This window comes from Miniopterus schreibersii (genome assembly GCF_964146895.1).
Source record: "Miniopterus schreibersii genome assembly, chromosome: 14".
Classification (NCBI taxonomy): domain Eukaryota; kingdom Metazoa; phylum Chordata; class Mammalia; order Chiroptera; family Miniopteridae; genus Miniopterus; species Miniopterus schreibersii.
This window is the reverse complement of record NC_138114.1, coordinates 31,765,504-31,785,750: the sequence shown is the minus strand read 5'-3', so window position 1 is coordinate 31,785,750 and position 20,247 is coordinate 31,765,504. Positions and strand designations below refer to the sequence as shown.

The 20,247-nt window shown below is 33.5% G+C and overlaps 1 protein-coding gene across 1 annotated transcript in view; it reads right to left on the bottom strand.

The window, feature by feature from the left end:
• Positions 1-880: 880 nt before the first annotated feature.
• Positions 881-20,247, bottom strand: part of PTEN (phosphatase and tensin homolog) — an 81,107-nt gene continuing 61,740 nt past the window's right edge. The window contains exons 6-9 of the mRNA XM_081157957.1: positions 11,798-11,939; positions 7,342-7,505; positions 4,402-4,626; positions 881-1,368 (exon numbers count right to left, since the gene is read on the bottom strand). Of these exons, the coding sequence (XP_081014083.1) occupies positions 1,183-1,368; positions 4,402-4,626; positions 7,342-7,505; positions 11,798-11,939 (717 nt within the window). The 3' untranslated portion in view covers positions 881-1,182. The remainder of the gene's footprint in view (positions 1,369-4,401; positions 4,627-7,341; positions 7,506-11,797; positions 11,940-20,247) is intronic.

Here is a 20,247-nt window from a genome sequence, read left to right as displayed (position 1 = left end):
AATAAGTGCATCATAAATCTTTAAAGAAAAAAAACTGCTTACTGTAGAATCTCAAATTGAAATTTCCTGTGCAGCATTACAAAATATTTTATATTTAATGAGAAAAAAGAAGCTTGCAGGCAGCACATGAAGCATCCACAGCAGGTATATGACGGAAAACTAATAAAATATGTGTAAGTTGTTGACTGATGTGGGTAATAACAGCATCTGACTTTTAGCACTGGCCTTGATTACACAGGAGATGGAGCAGTCATTACAATTGAGAAAACATGTTTAATAAATCATTGTCAATTTTTATAATGTTTCAAGCCCATTCTTTGTTGATAGCCTCCACATTTAATGGTTAAGTCATTGTTGCTGTGTTTCTTATCCATGACCACATTATTTTTATATCCCTTCATTTGTGGATTCTTAAGATGTTGTGGAAGGTTCATTCCTGTACCCCAATACAGATTCACTCCCTCTAGCTGCCTTTTCTAGCACCAATATGCTTTAAAAAAATAATAAAATGCACAAACAACAAGCAGTGACAGCGGCCAATTCCTCAAATATCCAGATTAATAACTGTAGCATGCTAAAGAAAGGTGCGTGTAAATAGCTGGAGATGTTATATGGTCCAGAGTCCAGCATAAAATATATTCCTTTCTGAGCATTCCCTCCATTCCCCTAACCCAAATACATGCATTAGAATGTAGCAAAACCCTTTAGAAACTCCTCCAGCCAACTGCAAACTTATCTGTTGCCACAAGTGCAAAGGGGTAGGATGTGAACCTGTGTATCATCACAAAGCTTTTTAGCCACTTTCGTTGGTGACAGAACACAAAATGAGAAATTCCTACGTATACACATCAGTCTGTCTCCACTTTTTATAAAACTGGAATAAAATGGGAAAGTGCCATTTTTATTTATCCTAATTGAATTTTAAATGTCCTTTTGACACAAAAAGGTATATACATGACACAGCTACACAACCTTTTTTCAACTGGACAACAAGTGTCAAAACCCTGTGGATGTATAGGGTAAAACAAGATTGGTCAGGAAAAGAGAATTGTTCCTATAACTGGTAATCTGACACAATGTCCTATTGCCATTTAAAAAAAAAAAAAAAAAAAAAAAGGTCCATTTTCAGTTTATTCAAGTTTGTTTTCATGGTGTTTTTCCCTCTTGATAAAAAAAAAAAATTCAGACTTTCGTAATTTGTGTATGCTGATCTTCATCAAAAGGTTCGTTCTCTGGATCAGAGTCAGTGGTGTCAGAATACCTATAATGATCAGGTTCATTGTCACTAACATCTGGTGTTACAGAAGTTGAACTGCTAGCCTCTGGATTTGATGGCTCTTCTACTGTTTTTGTAAAATACAGCTTCACCTAGAGAAAAAAAAGAGAAAGTTTAAATAGAAAACCCATAAATCAGACTAATCTTAAATTACTTACCATATATATTTTTAGCAGATTCATTTTTAAGTACTATGACAAACATAATCTTTAAAAGGCAGCTGCCTTTTAAATGACCCCCTTCTGAAAATTTCCTACATTCTCTTTCTTATATGCTGAAAAAATAAACTGGGATGTTAATATATTAATATATTTTTTAATAAGCATAAGCTCCATGCATTAACTAAATATACAAAACAAATACACTGAGACTGAAGTTCATCAATAGTTCACATAATATATTTTCAATCACAAAATTCAATTCACTAATAGTAGAATTCTAAAAGAATGTTTCACTTACTACCTATCTGAAAACCTATGTATTCTCTGATATAAACAATACTAAACAAATACAAGTATTATACTATATAAAATACTGATCAACAATGATGTTTAAGATACCATTAGCCCTAAAAACTTCCACTGAAGGAAGAAAAAAGGAGAAACTTAACATCAGACGCTGGTCTAAATGGACCAAGGGCCCTTACAGACTTAGCAGAAGTAACTGTCAAAACTGCTCTACAAGACATGTAGTTCCATTCTAAAGGAGAGGAAGCTAAGGCCCAGGAAGGTTAGGTAACCTGTTGAAGGTCACATATCTAGTAAGTACTAGACATGAGATTTAAATTAGATCTGACTTAGAATCCCTTGCTCATTCTATTATACCTACAGCCCCTCCCCACATTATCCAAGAGTCATCATCAATTATTCTTCTCTTAGATCCAACATTCACTCCATCAGTAATTCTTTTAGTTCTACCTTTAAAATACCATAAACAGCTGATCCTGGAACAGCACAGGGGTTAGGAGCACCAACCCCTGTGCAGTCGAAAATCCATGTATAACTTTCGACCCCCAAAAACTTAACTACAGCTATCCCCTGGTACCCATCAGCGACTGGTTCCAGGACGCCCCCTGTAGATACCCAAATCTGTGGATACCCAAATTTGTGGATGCTCAAGTCCCTCATATAAAATGGCATAAAACAATACATACAGTTGGCCCTCTGTTGGTTGAATCTGTGGATGCAAAACTCGGGGTTAAGGAGAGCCAACTATATATTTATTGAAAACACCCGCATATAAGTAGATCTGCACAGTTCAAACCCATGTCACTCAGGAGTCAACTGTATACCTAATCTGAGGGCTTCTCATTACCCCTTGCTGCCACTACTCTAGTCCAAGCAACCACCATTTCTCATCTGAACTAAACCACTGCAACACCCTTTTAACTAATCTCTCAAGCTTCCATTCTTATCTCCTCTCCCTATACTTTCCTCTCAAGTCTATATATTAAAGTGGACAGAGTGAACTTTTAAAGAAAACATTCAAATGACATCTGTCGTATGCTGAAAATACTCTGTCTTCACACTCAGACTAGTGTTTTAGTCAAAATGACTTCTTATCTGTCAATCCTCAAAAATTATTATTTGTGCAAGCTCATTCCTGTCTCAGGGCTTCTGCACCTGCTCGTCCCTCTTTTCTCAGATATTTGTATAGCTCACTCATTTCATTTAGGCCTCTAATTAAATGTCTCCTGCTTGGGGAGACCTTCTCTAACCATCCAGCTAAAAAAAAACACCAAGATCACTCTCTATCACATCTCTGCTTTATTTTTTTGTAGCACTTACCATCATGTGATATTATATTTGTTCACTGATAATTAAAATGGTTTTTATTTGTAATCACAAATATAAAATATTTTGTAACATTAAAACAGAAAACAATAAAACTAGAGGAAGTCAAACTTTAAAAGCTAGTGATTGAGAAAAATGCGGACTTAAAGAAATTAAACAGAAACCTGTGGATTCTAAAAAGACACTTACTTCTAAACACTTAAAAGAAATATAAGACCTAAAGGTACTTAATATTGGATCTATTTTCACTTAAAACATGTAACCCCCCCTTTATTTTTATTATTACTGGCAATATTCTTATGCTTATAAGCTATGGTTACATTTGTTATATTATAAAAATGGAATGAAGAAAAAAGGTAAGAGAATTTTTAGAAAGAGAAAGGAGGAGGTGTGGTGAAAGTAAGAGGAAGAAGTTAAAAAGAGTACGAAACAGGAAGAGAAAGAAAAAACTGTCAAACCTCCATTTGGGAACCTGGAGAATTCTTACCTATACACAGAAACAGAAACACACACACACAGAGCACATTACAGATGAAATTAAAACAAACCAAGTAATTCCATACTAAGAGGAAACCGTTTCAGAAAGGAGATAACAGGGAAGGATGGTCAAAGGCTTTTCAGGCCTCGTAAAATTGAAGATAAGACTAAGGCTGAGACGAGTATCCACGGGAAGGGCAGGGGAAAGGCTGAGGATGGAAAGGTACAAGAAGGGAAAGAACTGGAAAGACCAGACGCAAAAGAGCTTAGCATTTTGAAGAAATGAAGAGAAACCAATATGGGTGAGTTTCAGGGAACAGGGAGAGAGAGAGAATGTGTCTCGAGTTGATGTAGGAGGTAGGCCTGTGCTAAATTATGCAGGTCCTTGTAGGGCACATCAAAGACCACAACATCTTCAAAAAGTGTAAACAGGAGGGACACAATCAAGTCTCGTTTTGAGATCACTCTGAGGGACTGAGAATGAGCTGGAGGGGTACAGGAGTACAACCAGGAAGAAGGTGCCATACGAATCATTCCCAAAGGACTGAATTCTCATCTACCTTTCTTCCCCCATTTCTCCTCCATCTCCCTCTAACCTAACTTGTCCCCAATATCTGCTTCAAATTTCACCAAACAACAAAGAATAAAATAAGGGAAGTGCAGCTCTCATAATTTTTTGTACATCCTAGATTTTGTTAGAAACTATCAGATTGCTGCTACATAAGTATTAATTCTAAATAATAATTTAACTTAAAAATTAGTCAAGTAAGGCCTTCACTAAACATATAACCACAACAAACACACACACACACACACACAGCCACCCACCAACTCCTCAAAATGTTTTTAACTGACCTTAAAATTTGGAGAAAAGTATCGATTGGCCTTGTCTTTATTTGCTTTGTCGAGATCATTTTTTGTTAAAGTGAGTACTAGATATTCCTTGTCATTATCTGCTCGTTCTATACTGCAAATATTATCAATTTCTTGATCACATAGACTTCCATTTTCTACTTTTTCTGAGGTTTCCTCTGGTCCTGGTATGAAGAATGTATTTACCCAAAAATGAAACATTTTGTCCTAAAAAATAAAAATGACATATTTTAAAAAGAAAATGTTACCTATATTCAACATCTGCCACAAGAAGTCAACAACATAAGCCATGTGTCATTTAATATTTTGAATAAAGGTAAACACAAAGACTAATACTTAGCAATCTGTGGGCTGCCTGTTGCACCTAATTCACGTATGATTTTTTTGTTCTTTAAATTTTATTTTTATTATTTATTTATTTATTTTTAAATATATCTTTATTGATTTCAGAGAGAGGAAAGGAGAAGGAGAGAGAGAGACAGAAACATCAATGATGAGAGAGTCATTGATCGAGCCCACAACCCAGGCATGTGCCCTGACCGGGAATCGAACCCCAATCGCCTGGATCCTAAGTCAACGCTCAACCGCTGAGCCACACCCGGCCAGGCGTGTTCTTTAAATTTTAAAGCAAAAATGTAATTCCACAAGTTCTAAGATAACTTACTTTTGCTTTAAAACCTTAAAATATCTCCTTTCTAGTCTAATATTAGCTTTTAAAAAATCTTTTGAGTTTATATGTATGTATATATTAAAAAATTCAGAAATGGATTTGATTTTGTTTCAATAAGCCATTACAAAATTTACTTTAACAAAAGTTCTTGAAATATCAAGTACAATTTCCCAATGAAGCAAGGCAGATACATTTTTACTGCTATAAGCAATACAATACAAGCAATATTAAGCAGCTCTAGTTTCTTAAATAACAATGAACATTTGCAAAATATTCATAATAAAATATGGAGTGGGAGGGGGAGAGGGTAAGTATTTCTGACTTCTATGTTATAAAATGCGTATTTTTAAAGAATCACTTACTAATAATATGAGGTCTAATTATCAAAAACATCAGAAGTTCATCACTTCAAACCTTTCTTGAAAACAAAGAAAATGTTCTCTCTCTTACTAGAATTTGTTTTGCATGGATCATTTGACAATTTATGATGTACAGCCTTGTGACACCTTATTTGGTGTCTGTATTGCCATTTAAATATTTTATTCTAATTTATCTTTAAGTTATTCCCCCCCACATTTTCAGGAAGATGGTAAGACCCTTAAGTATCTTATATCTTAAATGTCTTTGTATCTTTTAACAGTACCTAGCAATGCCTTTTTAAAAATATTCAATTTTAATTATTTTAGCAAAGTCACTGAATTAGTAACTACACACATATTTTACTTGAGTCAGAAAATAAGCCAGTAATATTTAAATTTCCAAAGATGTGGATTCCATATTTTATATATATATATACACACACACATTATACAAATATATAATGTCTGTCTACTGATTATACTAAACCTGTTTTTGTTTAAATCATTGCAAACATTTATAACAGGAAGGGAATAATCACGTAAAATAGAAATGTATGTAAGTAATTTAAGATACACATATATTATAAATATTTAATCTAATCTTCACTTTTACATGTGTTAATATAATGCACAGGTGATAATAACTGAAATAAGAATTAGCTCACTCCTAAAGGTACAAGAAAATAGTGATTCAAGTGCCTGTTTTTAAAAGCAAAATATAAAATTTTAAGTGTACTTGTCTTACAATGAATAGAAAAGAACTACCTTAATTTTAGAACATTTGCTAACACTTCTTGGATTATTAAAAATAATTTTTGAAGATATTGAGATATATTTATATAGAACTGGTAAGAAATGGGTTTCTGGTGAAAAAAATCAGTTTAACATTTTGTGATTTCCTAATTACTTGAATTCTAAATAAAGGAAATTATATTTCTTCTAATAAGTCAAAGTAGAGTTTAAAATTTTTGTAGTAAATGAAACTTCCTCTTATTTTCTTAAAAAAAGGCTAAAAACCAGGAAAACTAAATCAATCCTGTTACTGAAAATACCTAAAAATTGGCAATATGCTCTCTAGTATGTTTAACGAGGCAGTAACAGTATACAAAAGCTACTGTTTTTGTTCATCACCACTTAAAAATTCTGTACACTAGGTTCATCTTAAATGTTCACGTACAATATTTTAAAACTAAGAGAGTTTCCTTTAAAATGAGCTCTTACATTTTCTAAATATAGCTCAATAACATGCAAACCTGTTTTCTAAACCTGTATATTTAAATAATACCACTTTTTTTTTTTCATTCTTTATTACTTCCTCTTCATACCTATTTCTCTCCTAGCTAAAAATTAAAATAGTAAATTTGAGGAAGCTAAATATAAAATGACCTAGTTGTAAGAAACATAAACCAAAATGGGGGAAAGCGGTTTGTGTCATTACACAAGATCATGAAACAAATCTTATTTGTACACACACCAAATTTATTTGAAGGTCTCATGCTAACTTCTTCTCAGGTAATTAATCACCCCTTTGAAGAGGATTATAACTGATTTCATGGAGTATGCATATAATCTTTAATATTTTTAAAAAATTTCTTTGTGTAACTCAAGTTAAAGAAAATTCATCTCAAATTACATATGATTTTAAAAGGTCATAGGACCTTTTCCTTCTAACAGGATTATTTACCATTATAATGGCTCATTAATGCCATAGTAAGCAATGCATGTGCAAATCTAACAGAAAACCAATTATAACTCATTAGATATCAGTCATAAAATAAACCTTTTAATCTCTCTTTACAGACTTGATTTCTGCCTAACCAAATGCTTTACACAAAAGACTATTCAAGATACAGCTATTTTGAATATTTTTCCCAATAAAAGTAAAGGGCAAACCTTTTTTAGCTTGTTCTGTTTATGGAAGAACTCTACTTTGATGTCACCACACACAGGCAATGGCTGAGGGAACTCAAAGTACATGAACTTGTCTTCCCGTCGTGTGGGTCCTGAATTGGAGGAATATATCTTCACTTTTAGCTGGCAGACCACAAAATGAGGATCTGTGTGGTTAAATACATATAAGCATCATTTCACAGGAAATGCCTTTAACTATCAAACTGCCAAAAACTATTTTAATTATTAATATTAGCAATATACAAAATAGTAATTCTGCTTTTATAACCCTGATCTAAAACAAATCAATAAAAAGAAATTAGGTAAAAAAATGTAATCAATACAAGATTTTCCCTAATCTGAACCTTCAGTAATAAGGTTCTATTACTGATATGAAAGTCAATTCTACTTCATAAATAGTAAGTCCCAAGATTCGACTTCTAGCAATATAGTAAAAAAACTTTAACATTAAAATGATGTTAAAAATGTAATATAAATTATTTTAAGCATTAAAGTGCTTAAAATAATTTTCTGGCTCAGTTATGAACTGCATAAAAGGTAACTTTTAAAAGTTATTTTGCTGCAGTACTTTAAAGTCTCTACCATGTAACAGAATCCACAAAATACAAATCATTACACATTTACAAGAGAGAAGAAAATATACTCTATAACAAAGGTTATACTAAATTCCATAAACATAAGTCTCCATATTTATAAAAATATTAACCATCATTAATTTTACCTATAGTTCACATTTTATTTTTAAAGGTATATAAAGCCACCATGACGAGAAACAGGAAGAAAAGGATTTGAAATGTCTGCAAAGAAATGCAACAGACATCAAGTACAAATTGTAGTGCACCCTCCACCCCCTTCTAAAACATGCTCCATATTCATTAATATGTATTTTAGTTTTGGCCTTTGTCTTTTAAAATAACTGCTAAAATATGACCTCTCAAAATGTATCATGCTTATGTATTAGCAATGCAACTAAAAGGTAGTAAAGTGTGGAAAGGGAAGAATTATATGTTTTTATTTTTTTAATCTACTCATAAATACACGTATACCTAATGACATTATGATGGAAATTAAAGACAAGAATGTGAAGATTCTAGGACTTTAAAAACTTTAAGTTACCTAAGTAATATGACAAAGTAAAATTCATTTGTAGTAAAATGAGTTCAAAAACAAGTGCACTGAAAAGAAAGTGATGAGCCTTAGAAGGGTTAAGAAGTGAGTTTTGAAGGAAACATGCCAAGATGATCCAGAAATAAAAGCAACCTTGTATAAAGTGCATGAGAAATAGATATGTGTACATATATACATATAAAGTAATACATTCTTTATCAATAGGACAACAACTAAGAACAAGGCAAAATGCCTATCCAAGCTAAAGGAATTTCCCAGTTTAATAAACATCTACTGACTCATCTATACAATATTTAGAGCAGTATCAGCAATCACATAATAAATAGTAGGACTGATCATAGCACGTGGGATTATTCTAATTTGAATTTGTATGTCATTTATCCTGAGAAAAAGGCGCTCTAAAAGTGGGAAATATTACACTAAGAATCTGTCAATAATTTTCACTTCCTTGACTAAGGATTCAAAGTACAATGAGCCATTTTACAAGATAAATTTTACTGGGAAGTCTAGCTTGAAAAAGAAACAAACAAGGTATGATTTCAAAGCTAAGAATAAAAATCTACTGGAATAAAAATGCTTTGTAACCTTATTAATTCTAACTCCACTAATTCCATAATCCTGATTTTAGACCTTTAAAAAGCAAATTAACTATCTAAGTCAGAATTCATCTAAAATGTGTGAATTTTAGAATTATAACCAATAAGCTAATTACAAACCAGTGTTACTTAGAATTTCCCTCAAAAACTAAGCTAAAAAGTTGTAATAAAATTAGGTGAAAAAGATTTCCTCAAATCACTAAAGAAAATAATGTTTTTATGATATGAATTTCACATTTTAGACAGATAAGACAAGTCCAAAATTAGTATGGCTCTGTCAACTCCTAAGACACAATTCTGATATATATTCTTTGATATGACTGTTTTCTAAAGATTGATAACCCAGTAAAAAAATCAGAATTAAGTTTTCTTGGATATATGTATATTGAGATAGTACTGAGAGAAAATCAGTGATCATCTCTTATTAACATTTTTAACCCTTTAAGATATATAGAATATAGTTAAGTTTTCATTTATTTAGAAATATTAAGACAATAATCAAATAAGAAAAAAACTGTTAATCCCCAACAGCTTTGCAGAAGACACTACTTTCACCACAAGTTTTGTTTTCTTCACTGATTCCTCTTATCCCTCCTGAAACCAAATTGTTGCAACTCCCCTTGTCTCAGTCCTCACCATTTCCCTCCAAGCCTTCGCATCCTAGAGCGCCACTCCACATTTAACTGAAAGTCTTAACCACTATGTTTCTTCCTGATGCTTCCCAAAATGTCTGATATATCTCTCATATAAAGATTCAGGACCATATTTTCAAGTACTCACTGAATATCTATCTTCATGTGAACAGCTCACCTTCACTTGAATTAAAACATGTTTAAAACCAAAATATCAACATTCATGTCTCCCGCTCAGATTCACTTTTCTTTCCTCCCTTTTCAGTGAATTATTCATCTGACCAGAACAGAAACTTTTGACAAAATCTTCAAATAGAAATGGCAAAAGAAAAAATAAGCTAATTCCATTTGATTGCCCGAGCAAAGCTGGGTTAGAGCAAGTCACATAAACTGGTTTCCTTTCCACCATTTTTTTCCTCTTGCTATTACCACTTTCTACACAAATGTACTTAAAACACAGTTTAAGCCTCTAGCATTATCACAGACACCGTCAGATTTATCATATCAAGTCTGAAATCCCCATTCAGGGTCCTCTAACAGTCAGCCACACATTCCATTCCTATTCTATTCTCTGTACATTTCTTGTCCAGCTCATTTCCTTCTGCTGCGCTTCAATTCAAGCTATTTCCTATTGCCTGTAATACTTCCTTCAGTTTTAATGCCAATCTAAACTGTACGCTTTCCCCAGTGTTCAATAAAGAGCTGGATTTCCTTCATGAAACTATCTGACAAACCCCCAAAACTTTTTCATACCATTTAAAATTTATACATACAAAAAATAAATAAATAAAAATAAAATAAAATAAAATTTATACATACAACCACCCACTTAATTATATTACTTATATACAGCTTTACTATATAGTATTAAATCAGCGTGCATAGAAAATTAGTAAAGATGAAAAATATTTCAGTAGTCAGTATGAATGTAACACTGAGACTAAAACAAAAAACAAAACAATACAATATTTAAAGGTAGGCAAGCAGAACAGAACTGATGAGATTTTTTTAGAGAGGCCAAAATGAAAAGAATTACACAAGGTAAGATTACTGAACTGAATGTTCTCTTCTTTCCCTTATTATTTCTCTAATATTTTATATCTTTCTTTAGGTGCGTATACTTGTATCTATACTATAGGAAATGAGTGAGTTTTTCTTCCTTTTTCCCTCTCCTCTATGAATCTGTTAAGCTCCTATGTCAATCACCTCTGACAGCTCAGTGCCTTGCACCCCAGCAGCCTTTTAAATTGTACTGAGATGACAAGAGGATCAAAGAAGTACCTTAGAAGCCTTTAACATCCTATATTAATAAAACTGTGGTCTTTGATAAAGTTGCCTTGCTCTAAGAATACAGGAAATATCTGATGAAGGTGATCACACCTATCTGACAAAGATAAACAACATCAAGAAATTTATTTCCTAGGTATAAATTAATTTAGGGGTAGAAATTGCTTTAAATTACATAAATATTTTCAAGAAGCAAAACTTAAAGCTAAAAACTAAAACCACTAATGAATGGCAAAATATCACTGAAATTAGAAGTATTAAAAGAAATAATGTGCTGATATTTTATCTAGAAACTATGAAACTGCATCTAAATACTTGAATCTAAGTCCAGGTTTTCGACACCCTTTGATTCAACCCTATTTCGTCAATATACTTTAGCCTGTCACCATGTCTTAATCACTTTTTCTTTTCCTCTTTATTGTCCCTGTTACTATCACTATTGATATCTAGTCTTCCCTAAGATATGAAGGAATTGGTCCCAGTAAACTGATGAATCCTACTGCTACTCTCATGCTGGATGTGATGGGACAGATTTTTAGTCATCTAATCAGAACTTAGGCTGCATTTGGTAATGAAATTTGGCTTCAAAGACATTAAAACACATTGCTCTTGGCTTCCTTAGCCCAATGCACTAAACAACTGAGCTAATTAATCAGCACGGATGCTTCAGAAATATATATACTCCTGCATAAATTTTAAGCATGATAAATTTCTTTCTAGGTTTTTATAGAAACTTCTACATATGTTAAGAAAAGTGTTCCAATACATGGATGAATGAGAATTTAGAGCACTTACTGCAGGTTCCGCCACTGAACATTGGAATAGTTTCAAACATCATCTTGTGAAACAACAGTGCCACTGGTCTATAATCCAGATGATTCTTTAACAGGTAGCTATAATAATACACATAGCGCCTCTGACTGGGAATAGTTACTCCCTGGTGGACAGAAAAAGAGAAAAGCCAAATTCAAAAGAAAAGTTCCATTATAGTTATTTCACTTAAATTGTTGTGGTACTGGGTTGTACCCATTGAGGAACATATATACATTAGAAATTTGACCTTAAATGATTACTATTTAAATCCAGCTCAATAATAAGAGTAAATCAGAGGAACATCAATACAAAAGAAAATATCAAAATATCTTATCTCCCTTAAAACACAATTATAACACCACAGCACCCCCATTTATTCAATGGTCACAACAATGCTCTGACCCATGAACCCAAAAAGCAAAGGCAACTACATATCCAAAATAACTGTCAAAGGCCTCTGCACTACAGCTGTGCTCTTTATACATACTGCTCCCCACAAGGACTTATGGACTCTTATTAAACACACAATTCTTCACAAACTTGGCTACTTATTTTCCAGGCAAAAACGTATCAGATTCAGCAAACTAGACAAAAGCGTGATGCTGGCCTTAGAGCCCAACAGAAACATGAGTATGTAGCTGACATAAATTTATGCACTAATCCAGTAACACAGGTACTTAGAAGTCCCTAATCTACATACATCGCTTTGTTGAAGAAACCAGGAAATATGTAATGTTTTAGAAAATTTAAGTATTACAAATGCTAAAAAAATATATAACTCGGTGACCCTGATTTATCTAAAGAAAAAAATCTTATGTGTGCAGAAATACATTCACTAATGATGCTGAATAATGAGGCACAAGGGCATTTATCTAACATTTCTTTTCCTATTACACAATGTGACTTTAGAAAAATTTACTACGGTGTCAATAATAATACTGGAGACTTAAACTGTGTGTTAAGTATAGTTGTGTAGAAAGTGATGAGAGCAAGAGGAAACTATTCAGTGAGAATATCACTTACCACTCCCTTGCATGTACTCTTTCTTTAGGTGAACTATTTCCCCTATATTATACTTTCTAGCCTTTGTAATATGCTAACCCTATCAGATTAAGGTAGAAGGACTATGCAAGCTGGGAAGTTTTACATATTTTCTTTTTTTTTTTAATATATCTTTATTGATTTCAGAGAGAGGAAAGGAGAGGGAGAGATAGAAACATCAATGATGAGAGAGTAATTGATCGAGCCCACAACCCGGGCATGTGCCCTGACCAGGAATCGAACCCCGATCGCCCAGATGCTAGGTTGACACTCAACCGCTGAGCCACTCCCGGCTGGGCAGTTTTACATATTTTCTAACACCTCAACCAAGTAAGATAATTATTTGAAGCTTCCAGGTTTGATAGCATCCACCTAAAATGCAATTCAGAGCAGGTACTTAAGGGCTCCTACACACTTTCATTCTTGGATGGTCTATTCAGACTTTGTATTTCATCCTAAAGCATTTTTTATAACATTTTCATTGAAAATTGCCCATTTCCCATTGAAATTTTCAAATTCATTAGCACAGATTTGAATTTTTAATTTCACCTCTACACTAGTTATATCTCCTCAAATTTAATGTCTAATTTTTGTTCCTTCTAATTTTTCCTTTGATTGACATTAAAGATATATTGATTTTATTGGTATGTTTATATAATGTGCCTAGATTTTAAGTGGTTTACTATTTATCATCACACATTTATATTTTCATCTTTTTTTAAATTCCTCTCTCCAACTTGTTATTATAATAATCTCTAATATGAATTTGTATTCCATCAATGACCCAAAACTATTTAAGTGGTTTTAAATTTCAAATAGTTGATTTAGTTGGATTAAATGTTTATTTAAAAATCTCTAATTCTATTGAACTGTAATCAAGGAATGGGATTTATATATTTCCACTTGGAGGTGAGATTTTCTTTGTAGTTGGCATAATGAATTATTAATCTTGGTAACTGTTAAGAATAACAAAAATGCATTTTATGGGTTATTTTTGTACTATATTAATCAAGATATTTATATCTTATTTTGTACCTCTTGATCTTAAAGTATACTGAAGACTGCTACTATAGTTGCTTTTCAAAAAATTCATCTCAGAGGGAGGGAGGGAAGAAGGGAGACAGGTAGGCAGACACATACACACACACAAACATCAATGTGAGAGAGAAACATCGATTGATAGGTTGGTCTCCCAAGTGCGCCCTGACAGGGAATTGAATCTGCCACCTTTTGGTGTATGAGATGACACTCCAACCAACTGAGCCATACAGACCAGGGCCACAGTTGCTTTTCTATCAATTTCTGATTCATTTCTTCTAGCTTTTGCTTAATATATTTTGATGTTATGTTTAACACATAAGAGTTTTTAACTTCTAAGTCTTCATGGTGGAATTCATCCAGTGTTTAATATAAAATGGCATTCTTGATCGTTTTATACATTTTGGCTGTAAATGTACTCTGATACTGATATCCTGTCATCTGCTTTTGAAATTTATGTTTGCCTGATATATTTTTAATAAACTAGTTTTTAAACCTGAGCTGTTTTACGTAAATCTCTGTATGTGATTAAGCTTTTACAAAACAGAGACTTAAAAGTATAGGTTATATATATCTTTCAAACCTAGAATACTACGAGATCAGAATACCAGCTAGATACCACAACACAAAATATGTAATATTTCGTTCATATCTGTGCATCAATACTCACAGATCATCTTCTCTATGATCAATTCACAATCTATATTTCTCAGTTAAAAAAGTAATTTTCTACTTCAGTAACCTTTTCACTGGCACTTCTAAACTCAGAAATAATGTAGATATTTTAATAAGTAGTGTTTGCTTGTAGCTTGGAAAGCTACACTTCAGAATGATCACAAAAAGATTATTACAGGAAAGTAATTCAACAAAGGAAGAAATATGGCTCTTAGGAATGGCCATTACAATGAAAACATGTAACAGTTATTGTATATTAAGCTACGTGCCAAATATTTTACATATATCCCTGGCACTACAACTTTCCCAGATAGATTCTATTAAGGATAAACAGTCCCAGTACACAATAATTATTTTGTTCAAAACCTGCATCTGAGCCTAAATGTGAATTTGATTCTTAAAAAAAATTTTTTTAATCCTCACCTGAGGATATGTTTATTGATTTGAGAGAGAGAAACATCCATCTTGAGTTTAGCAATATAGTTTTGAGTTATTATACAGAGAGATTAAACAACCCAGAACAAACTGATTTTGCAGATGTTTTATCATTTATATTATAATAGGACTGAATTAAATAATAACTAAGGTCCTTCAAGGCATAAAAATCTTACAATTTTATGAATATTTAGATTGGATAACAAGGCTTACATACTGTGTATGAGAAGAACTCAGTTTAGCCCAGGAGAATTAAGATGTTAGAAAAAATAAAAATGTTATATTAAGAATTTTTCTAAATTATTTTATTATTCATTTTAGAGAGAGAGGAAGGGGGAGAAAGAGACAGACAGAAACATCCATCTGTTGTTCCACTTATTTATTCATTCACTGGTTGATTCTTCTATATCCCCCGACCAGGGATAGAACCTGCAACCTTGGTGTACCTGAACGATGCTCTAACAAACTGAGCTACCCAGGCAGGGCCTAAGAGCTTTTAAAAAGCTGAAAAAGAGGATAATTATAGCTTATTTTGTTGTAAGTAAAGAGAAAATAATGAAATTTCATTAGGTTACTATGTGGGGAAATTTAGTAAGTCAACTAGAAAAAATAACCTGATGAAATGTGACAGGACATAAAAATTCATTCCTCTAAGAAACAAGAAAATTCCATCTTCTTGGTGTCACTTAGAATAAGGTTAGTATTTATTATTACTAGAAGATTTAAGTTTTCATTAGAGATAAGCTAATAAACTCACAGAGATAACATATAAAACTTTATCTCTAATAACTGCTTTGGGGGGGGAGGGAATCAAAAGCTCAGATACTTTTCCTGGAAGTTTAATCAAAGAAAATAAATGCTCATGCATTCTTTACCTGCTACCACCTGAAAGAGGGAAGGCAAGGGAAAGAGCGAGGAATAGCAAAACGCTCTGGATAAGCTTGTCATATAATAAAAGTTTGTTCTTTAAATTCAGAAAATTTGGAAATCTTTCCTAAATACAGACTTACCGTCACTCATAGGATGTTTAAACTCTTTATTCATAGCTTACAACAAATATTGTGTTACTGATGACAATTCTGACACATAACTGCAAATGCAGACAGTGTGAGGCATAGGACTAGATGGAAAACAGCCCTAAGAGTTGTCCTATGGAAGCGTAATGTAGTTGCCTTCTTATAAATTACTGAGTAAAAGATAGGAGTCTCCCTTTCCTCAAGAAGCTATCCTACTCTCAGAAAACATTTTTCGTTACAGGAGGTATCAGTTGCACTTTGGCTTATACCAAACACTCAAAACCTGAAATATTATTTGGACATTACTAACACAATGGCACATTTTATGGTAACCAGGAACTCACCACTCTGCTACCTAATTTACATTAAGTCCACTGAGGAAATGTCAAGACTCTGCCCCAGATTGTTTTGAGGAGAGTCTCTGCACAGTCTATAAATTCTTCACCGAAACATGACGACTGGCTCCTCTTTCTTCGGAAACAAGGGGGAGAGGGAATGGGAGGAGGGTGAAGAGAAGATAAAGGTGGAGGGGAAGAGAGAGGGGAAGAGGGAGGAGGGAGAGAGGGCGAGAAAAAACATTCTGCTCCTATATAAATGTCACCAGAACACAATTATCTTCAGCCTCCTAATGTTTCTCTATAATTAAAATTAAGGATGTAAGCAAAACTATTCTAAAGGCAGTTCTAATAAAATTAATCGAACACAAACTAAAAATTGGTAACATATATGTATCTCCTGTAACAGTGGTTCACAATTACAAAAATGCAAACCTAAAGACTAAATCTAAAAGGAAATATTGGCAAGAGAATAATATCTATCAGCAGATGTTTCAAGAATAAACTACTTTGGATAATCAATTATATTCACTTTAAGATACTTCTCTGGAATAATTCCATAGTTGTATAACAGCTTATGTTCACCTAAGTTTTCTAATGATGAAATTAGTTACAGTCTTTAAAGTTTAAAAATATATTATTTCACTAGTACTACAACTATTAGGTAAACATGTAATATAATTGAAAGTTTTTTAACTACTTAAATCAGGGGTCATTGCATGGCATCTGTAAAAAAGGGTGTAAACTGAGGCGGCTTTCAAAATAGGCCAATTACATCAGCACTACATGACCTTTCAGAAGAGCTTGACCCTGTACAGAGATTAATTCTGAACAGCCTCAAAATTCTTTTGCAGTTTCAGGATTTGTGGACTTAATAGTGTAGAAAGATCAACAGTGTTCTGGGGAACTCAAATTTTACTCTGAATGCTATCATTAACTGAGTAATCTTAATTAAAGCACTTCATCTTTCTGGGCCTCAGTTTTATCACCTATAAAATAGGAAACATTCCTGCAAAAAAAAATCCTATGACTTTTATCCACTGGATCTAGCTTTCTAATGCTGTTTCAACCTAAAATGCAAATAACGCCATTCAGTAAGATACAGCTTTGTCAACAACATCTATTCATAAATTTCTTTTCCTTTTAAAATTTACACAGGGTTAAAGGTAGGAGCACATTAGGATACTCCTTTAGAGCCTATAAATAATTCATCAAAAAAAAGGTCTAGGTATATTAATTAATCATGATCTGAATGATTTCATTCAAAGATGCTTAAAGTAATCAATTTTGGCTAAATTACTCAACTCTGAATCTTAATACCATGTAAAAGCTAAACATAACAGTTTTACTGCATGCATCCTTAACAGGACACACAAGCTCCACTTGCTAGCCCGTCACCTGTCACCTGGGGGAGAAGCCACAGTCTGTAAGAGGATGAAGGGTGTGCTGTGCCTAGAGCAGTCCCACATTGTGGGTGCTATTACCTTCTTCCACATCACACTATAAACTTTACATTTTCTTTTCATAAATGTTTCTCTGCTATCGTTTCACCATGGCCCCTATTTCATAACAATGTCCCATGGGGCTTGCCATTTCCTCAGATCTCTCCTCACCTCTGTGGAGAAACACAATTGACAATATTACCAGACTGTGATGACTAAAATGTCTTCCATATGACAAATTAAAATATGTCTTCACTTTTTTATTATGGAGACTTCACTTGGATCTAAGTTACACTGGAATCAGAGAAACTCAAGTATAATAAAGCTGAAGTATACTTGGGTTTTACTTTTACCCCTGAACACGATGAGATGGAATATCCCAAGTGCTTCTTCTTCTATGTCTAGTTCTCACTATCAGAAGCATTCCATCAAGCATCCTACATCAGAAAGGGTGTATAAGCATATGTGTATGTGGGGGAGGGTATAAGAGGGAGGGAGGAGGGGGAAAAAGGCTGAACACATGAGAGTTAGAAAAGTTGACTTAGAAAAGGCTACACCATTACAAAATTTTTATTTGTCCCCAACTCAAAATCTTTGATTAAAGCATGTAACCAGGCTGTTGGCTATAAAGCCAAACAAGCAAAAAAGTCACACAGTTGAATGTGGTGAAGGCAAATACCTCAGAAATGGTCAAACATATCTGTAGCTTGCAACAGAAAAGACTGCTTGCTGCAGTACTGCTATCAAACAGATTTTATCCATTTCAAAAAAATGACTTTTTTTTTTCTTCTTAAAACTATGAAGCAAGTCATGAAAGGATTAGAAATACCACTTTCCTTCAGCATATGACTTCTCAGCTCAGCCAGCTACTAATTTTCACCAAATACAGGCATGGCGGCACAAAGAATAATCCCTATTTTAGAGTCCTTTCTGGAAACTTCAGGGAACATCAACATTTTCAAAATGGTGAAGTTTCCTTGCCCCTCCCCCCAAAAAACTAAAAACATTCTCCTGAAGAAATCTCAGTATTCTGTAGACAGACAGTATACCATAATGCCTGGCAAAACATCTGGTTTTGCTGCTTTGGTAAACACAGGGGTCGTGCGTGTCGTTATGACTCGCTGCTTTGTTCATCAATATGCACTGGGATGCAAGACTCTACCTACCATCAGTCCTGCGAGAAATCTTACCTATTGCTGTAAAGTATTCTACTGCTTCATGAGTGCCAAACCTTGAATCATAGCCTATGCAAGAGGATTTGTCATGAAAAATCTACTGTTTTGAAAGTTTCCACAGTCATAAAAGCCAAGGCTTTCAATCAAGGGATTCTTAACAGGTTTTGTCAAGAAATGGGAGCAACTATGCAATTCTTTGCTACACATAAGTTCACTGGCTTTCAGAAGACAAATCTATAGCCAGAATTTTACTGCTATTAACCGGGTAAAATATAAATTCGTTTGCAGTTTAACCCTTCATTCTTAAAACTAAAATGTATAGTCATAATCCTTTTCTTCCCAGCATAGCATTATGTCAGGATCTTGCTGAAAATGATCTTTAGAAAGTAAACGATTCAACACAAATTTATCTAAAAGAGTCTTGGAGAATTCTAATTTCTTGACACAATATTGTCTAAAGAATCTACAGATTCCATTTGTAATTTCATTCTTTGGTGAGATAGGGTTGTAAGCACTTGTTTTTGACCAAAAACAAAGTAAAAACTGATTGGATATCAAAGATGACACAAAGGTTGCCAAGTCAAAGACAATGGAATAGCTTGAATGTGTTATTTAAAAGCTAAATAATGGCAGCCCTTTCATTAAAATTTACTATGTGCAGAACTAAAGCTTAATTTTGGTTCATTTGCACCACTTAGATTTAGCTGTCATTCTCAAAAACTGGTCACTGATTTCTTTTTTCATCTTCACCCAAGGATATGTTTCTACTGATTTAGAGAGAGAGGGAGGGGGAGAGAGAAACTCTGATGTCTGAGAGAAACTGACTGTTGCCTCCCGTGCACACCCCAGTTGGGGATTCAAACTGCAACCTAGGTATGTGCCCTGACCAGGGATCGAACCCAAAACCTTTTGGTGCTCGGGACAATGCCCAAATCAACTGAGCCACCCAGCCAGGGTATGGCCATTGATTTTTGCATGGAAAAAAAGGGAGAAATAATTCTTATGAAGATTTATTTTACATTCTATGTTAAAAAAATAGTTTTCGGTGCAATTAAAAACTGTTAAGAACAATTTTATGTTCATGTAGGCCTGGGGTGAGGAACTGGCTCTGCCAAGGCAACTGAAGGCCAGACTCGAAATTCAAAAAATCTAGGAGCTCTTTTTCATAGCTAATTTTTAAGCTGATAATTTTGTATGGCCCGTGAATGATGTTATAAATATCCAAATGGCCCTTGGCAGAAAAAAGGTTCCCCACTCCTGATGTAGACTATGCAC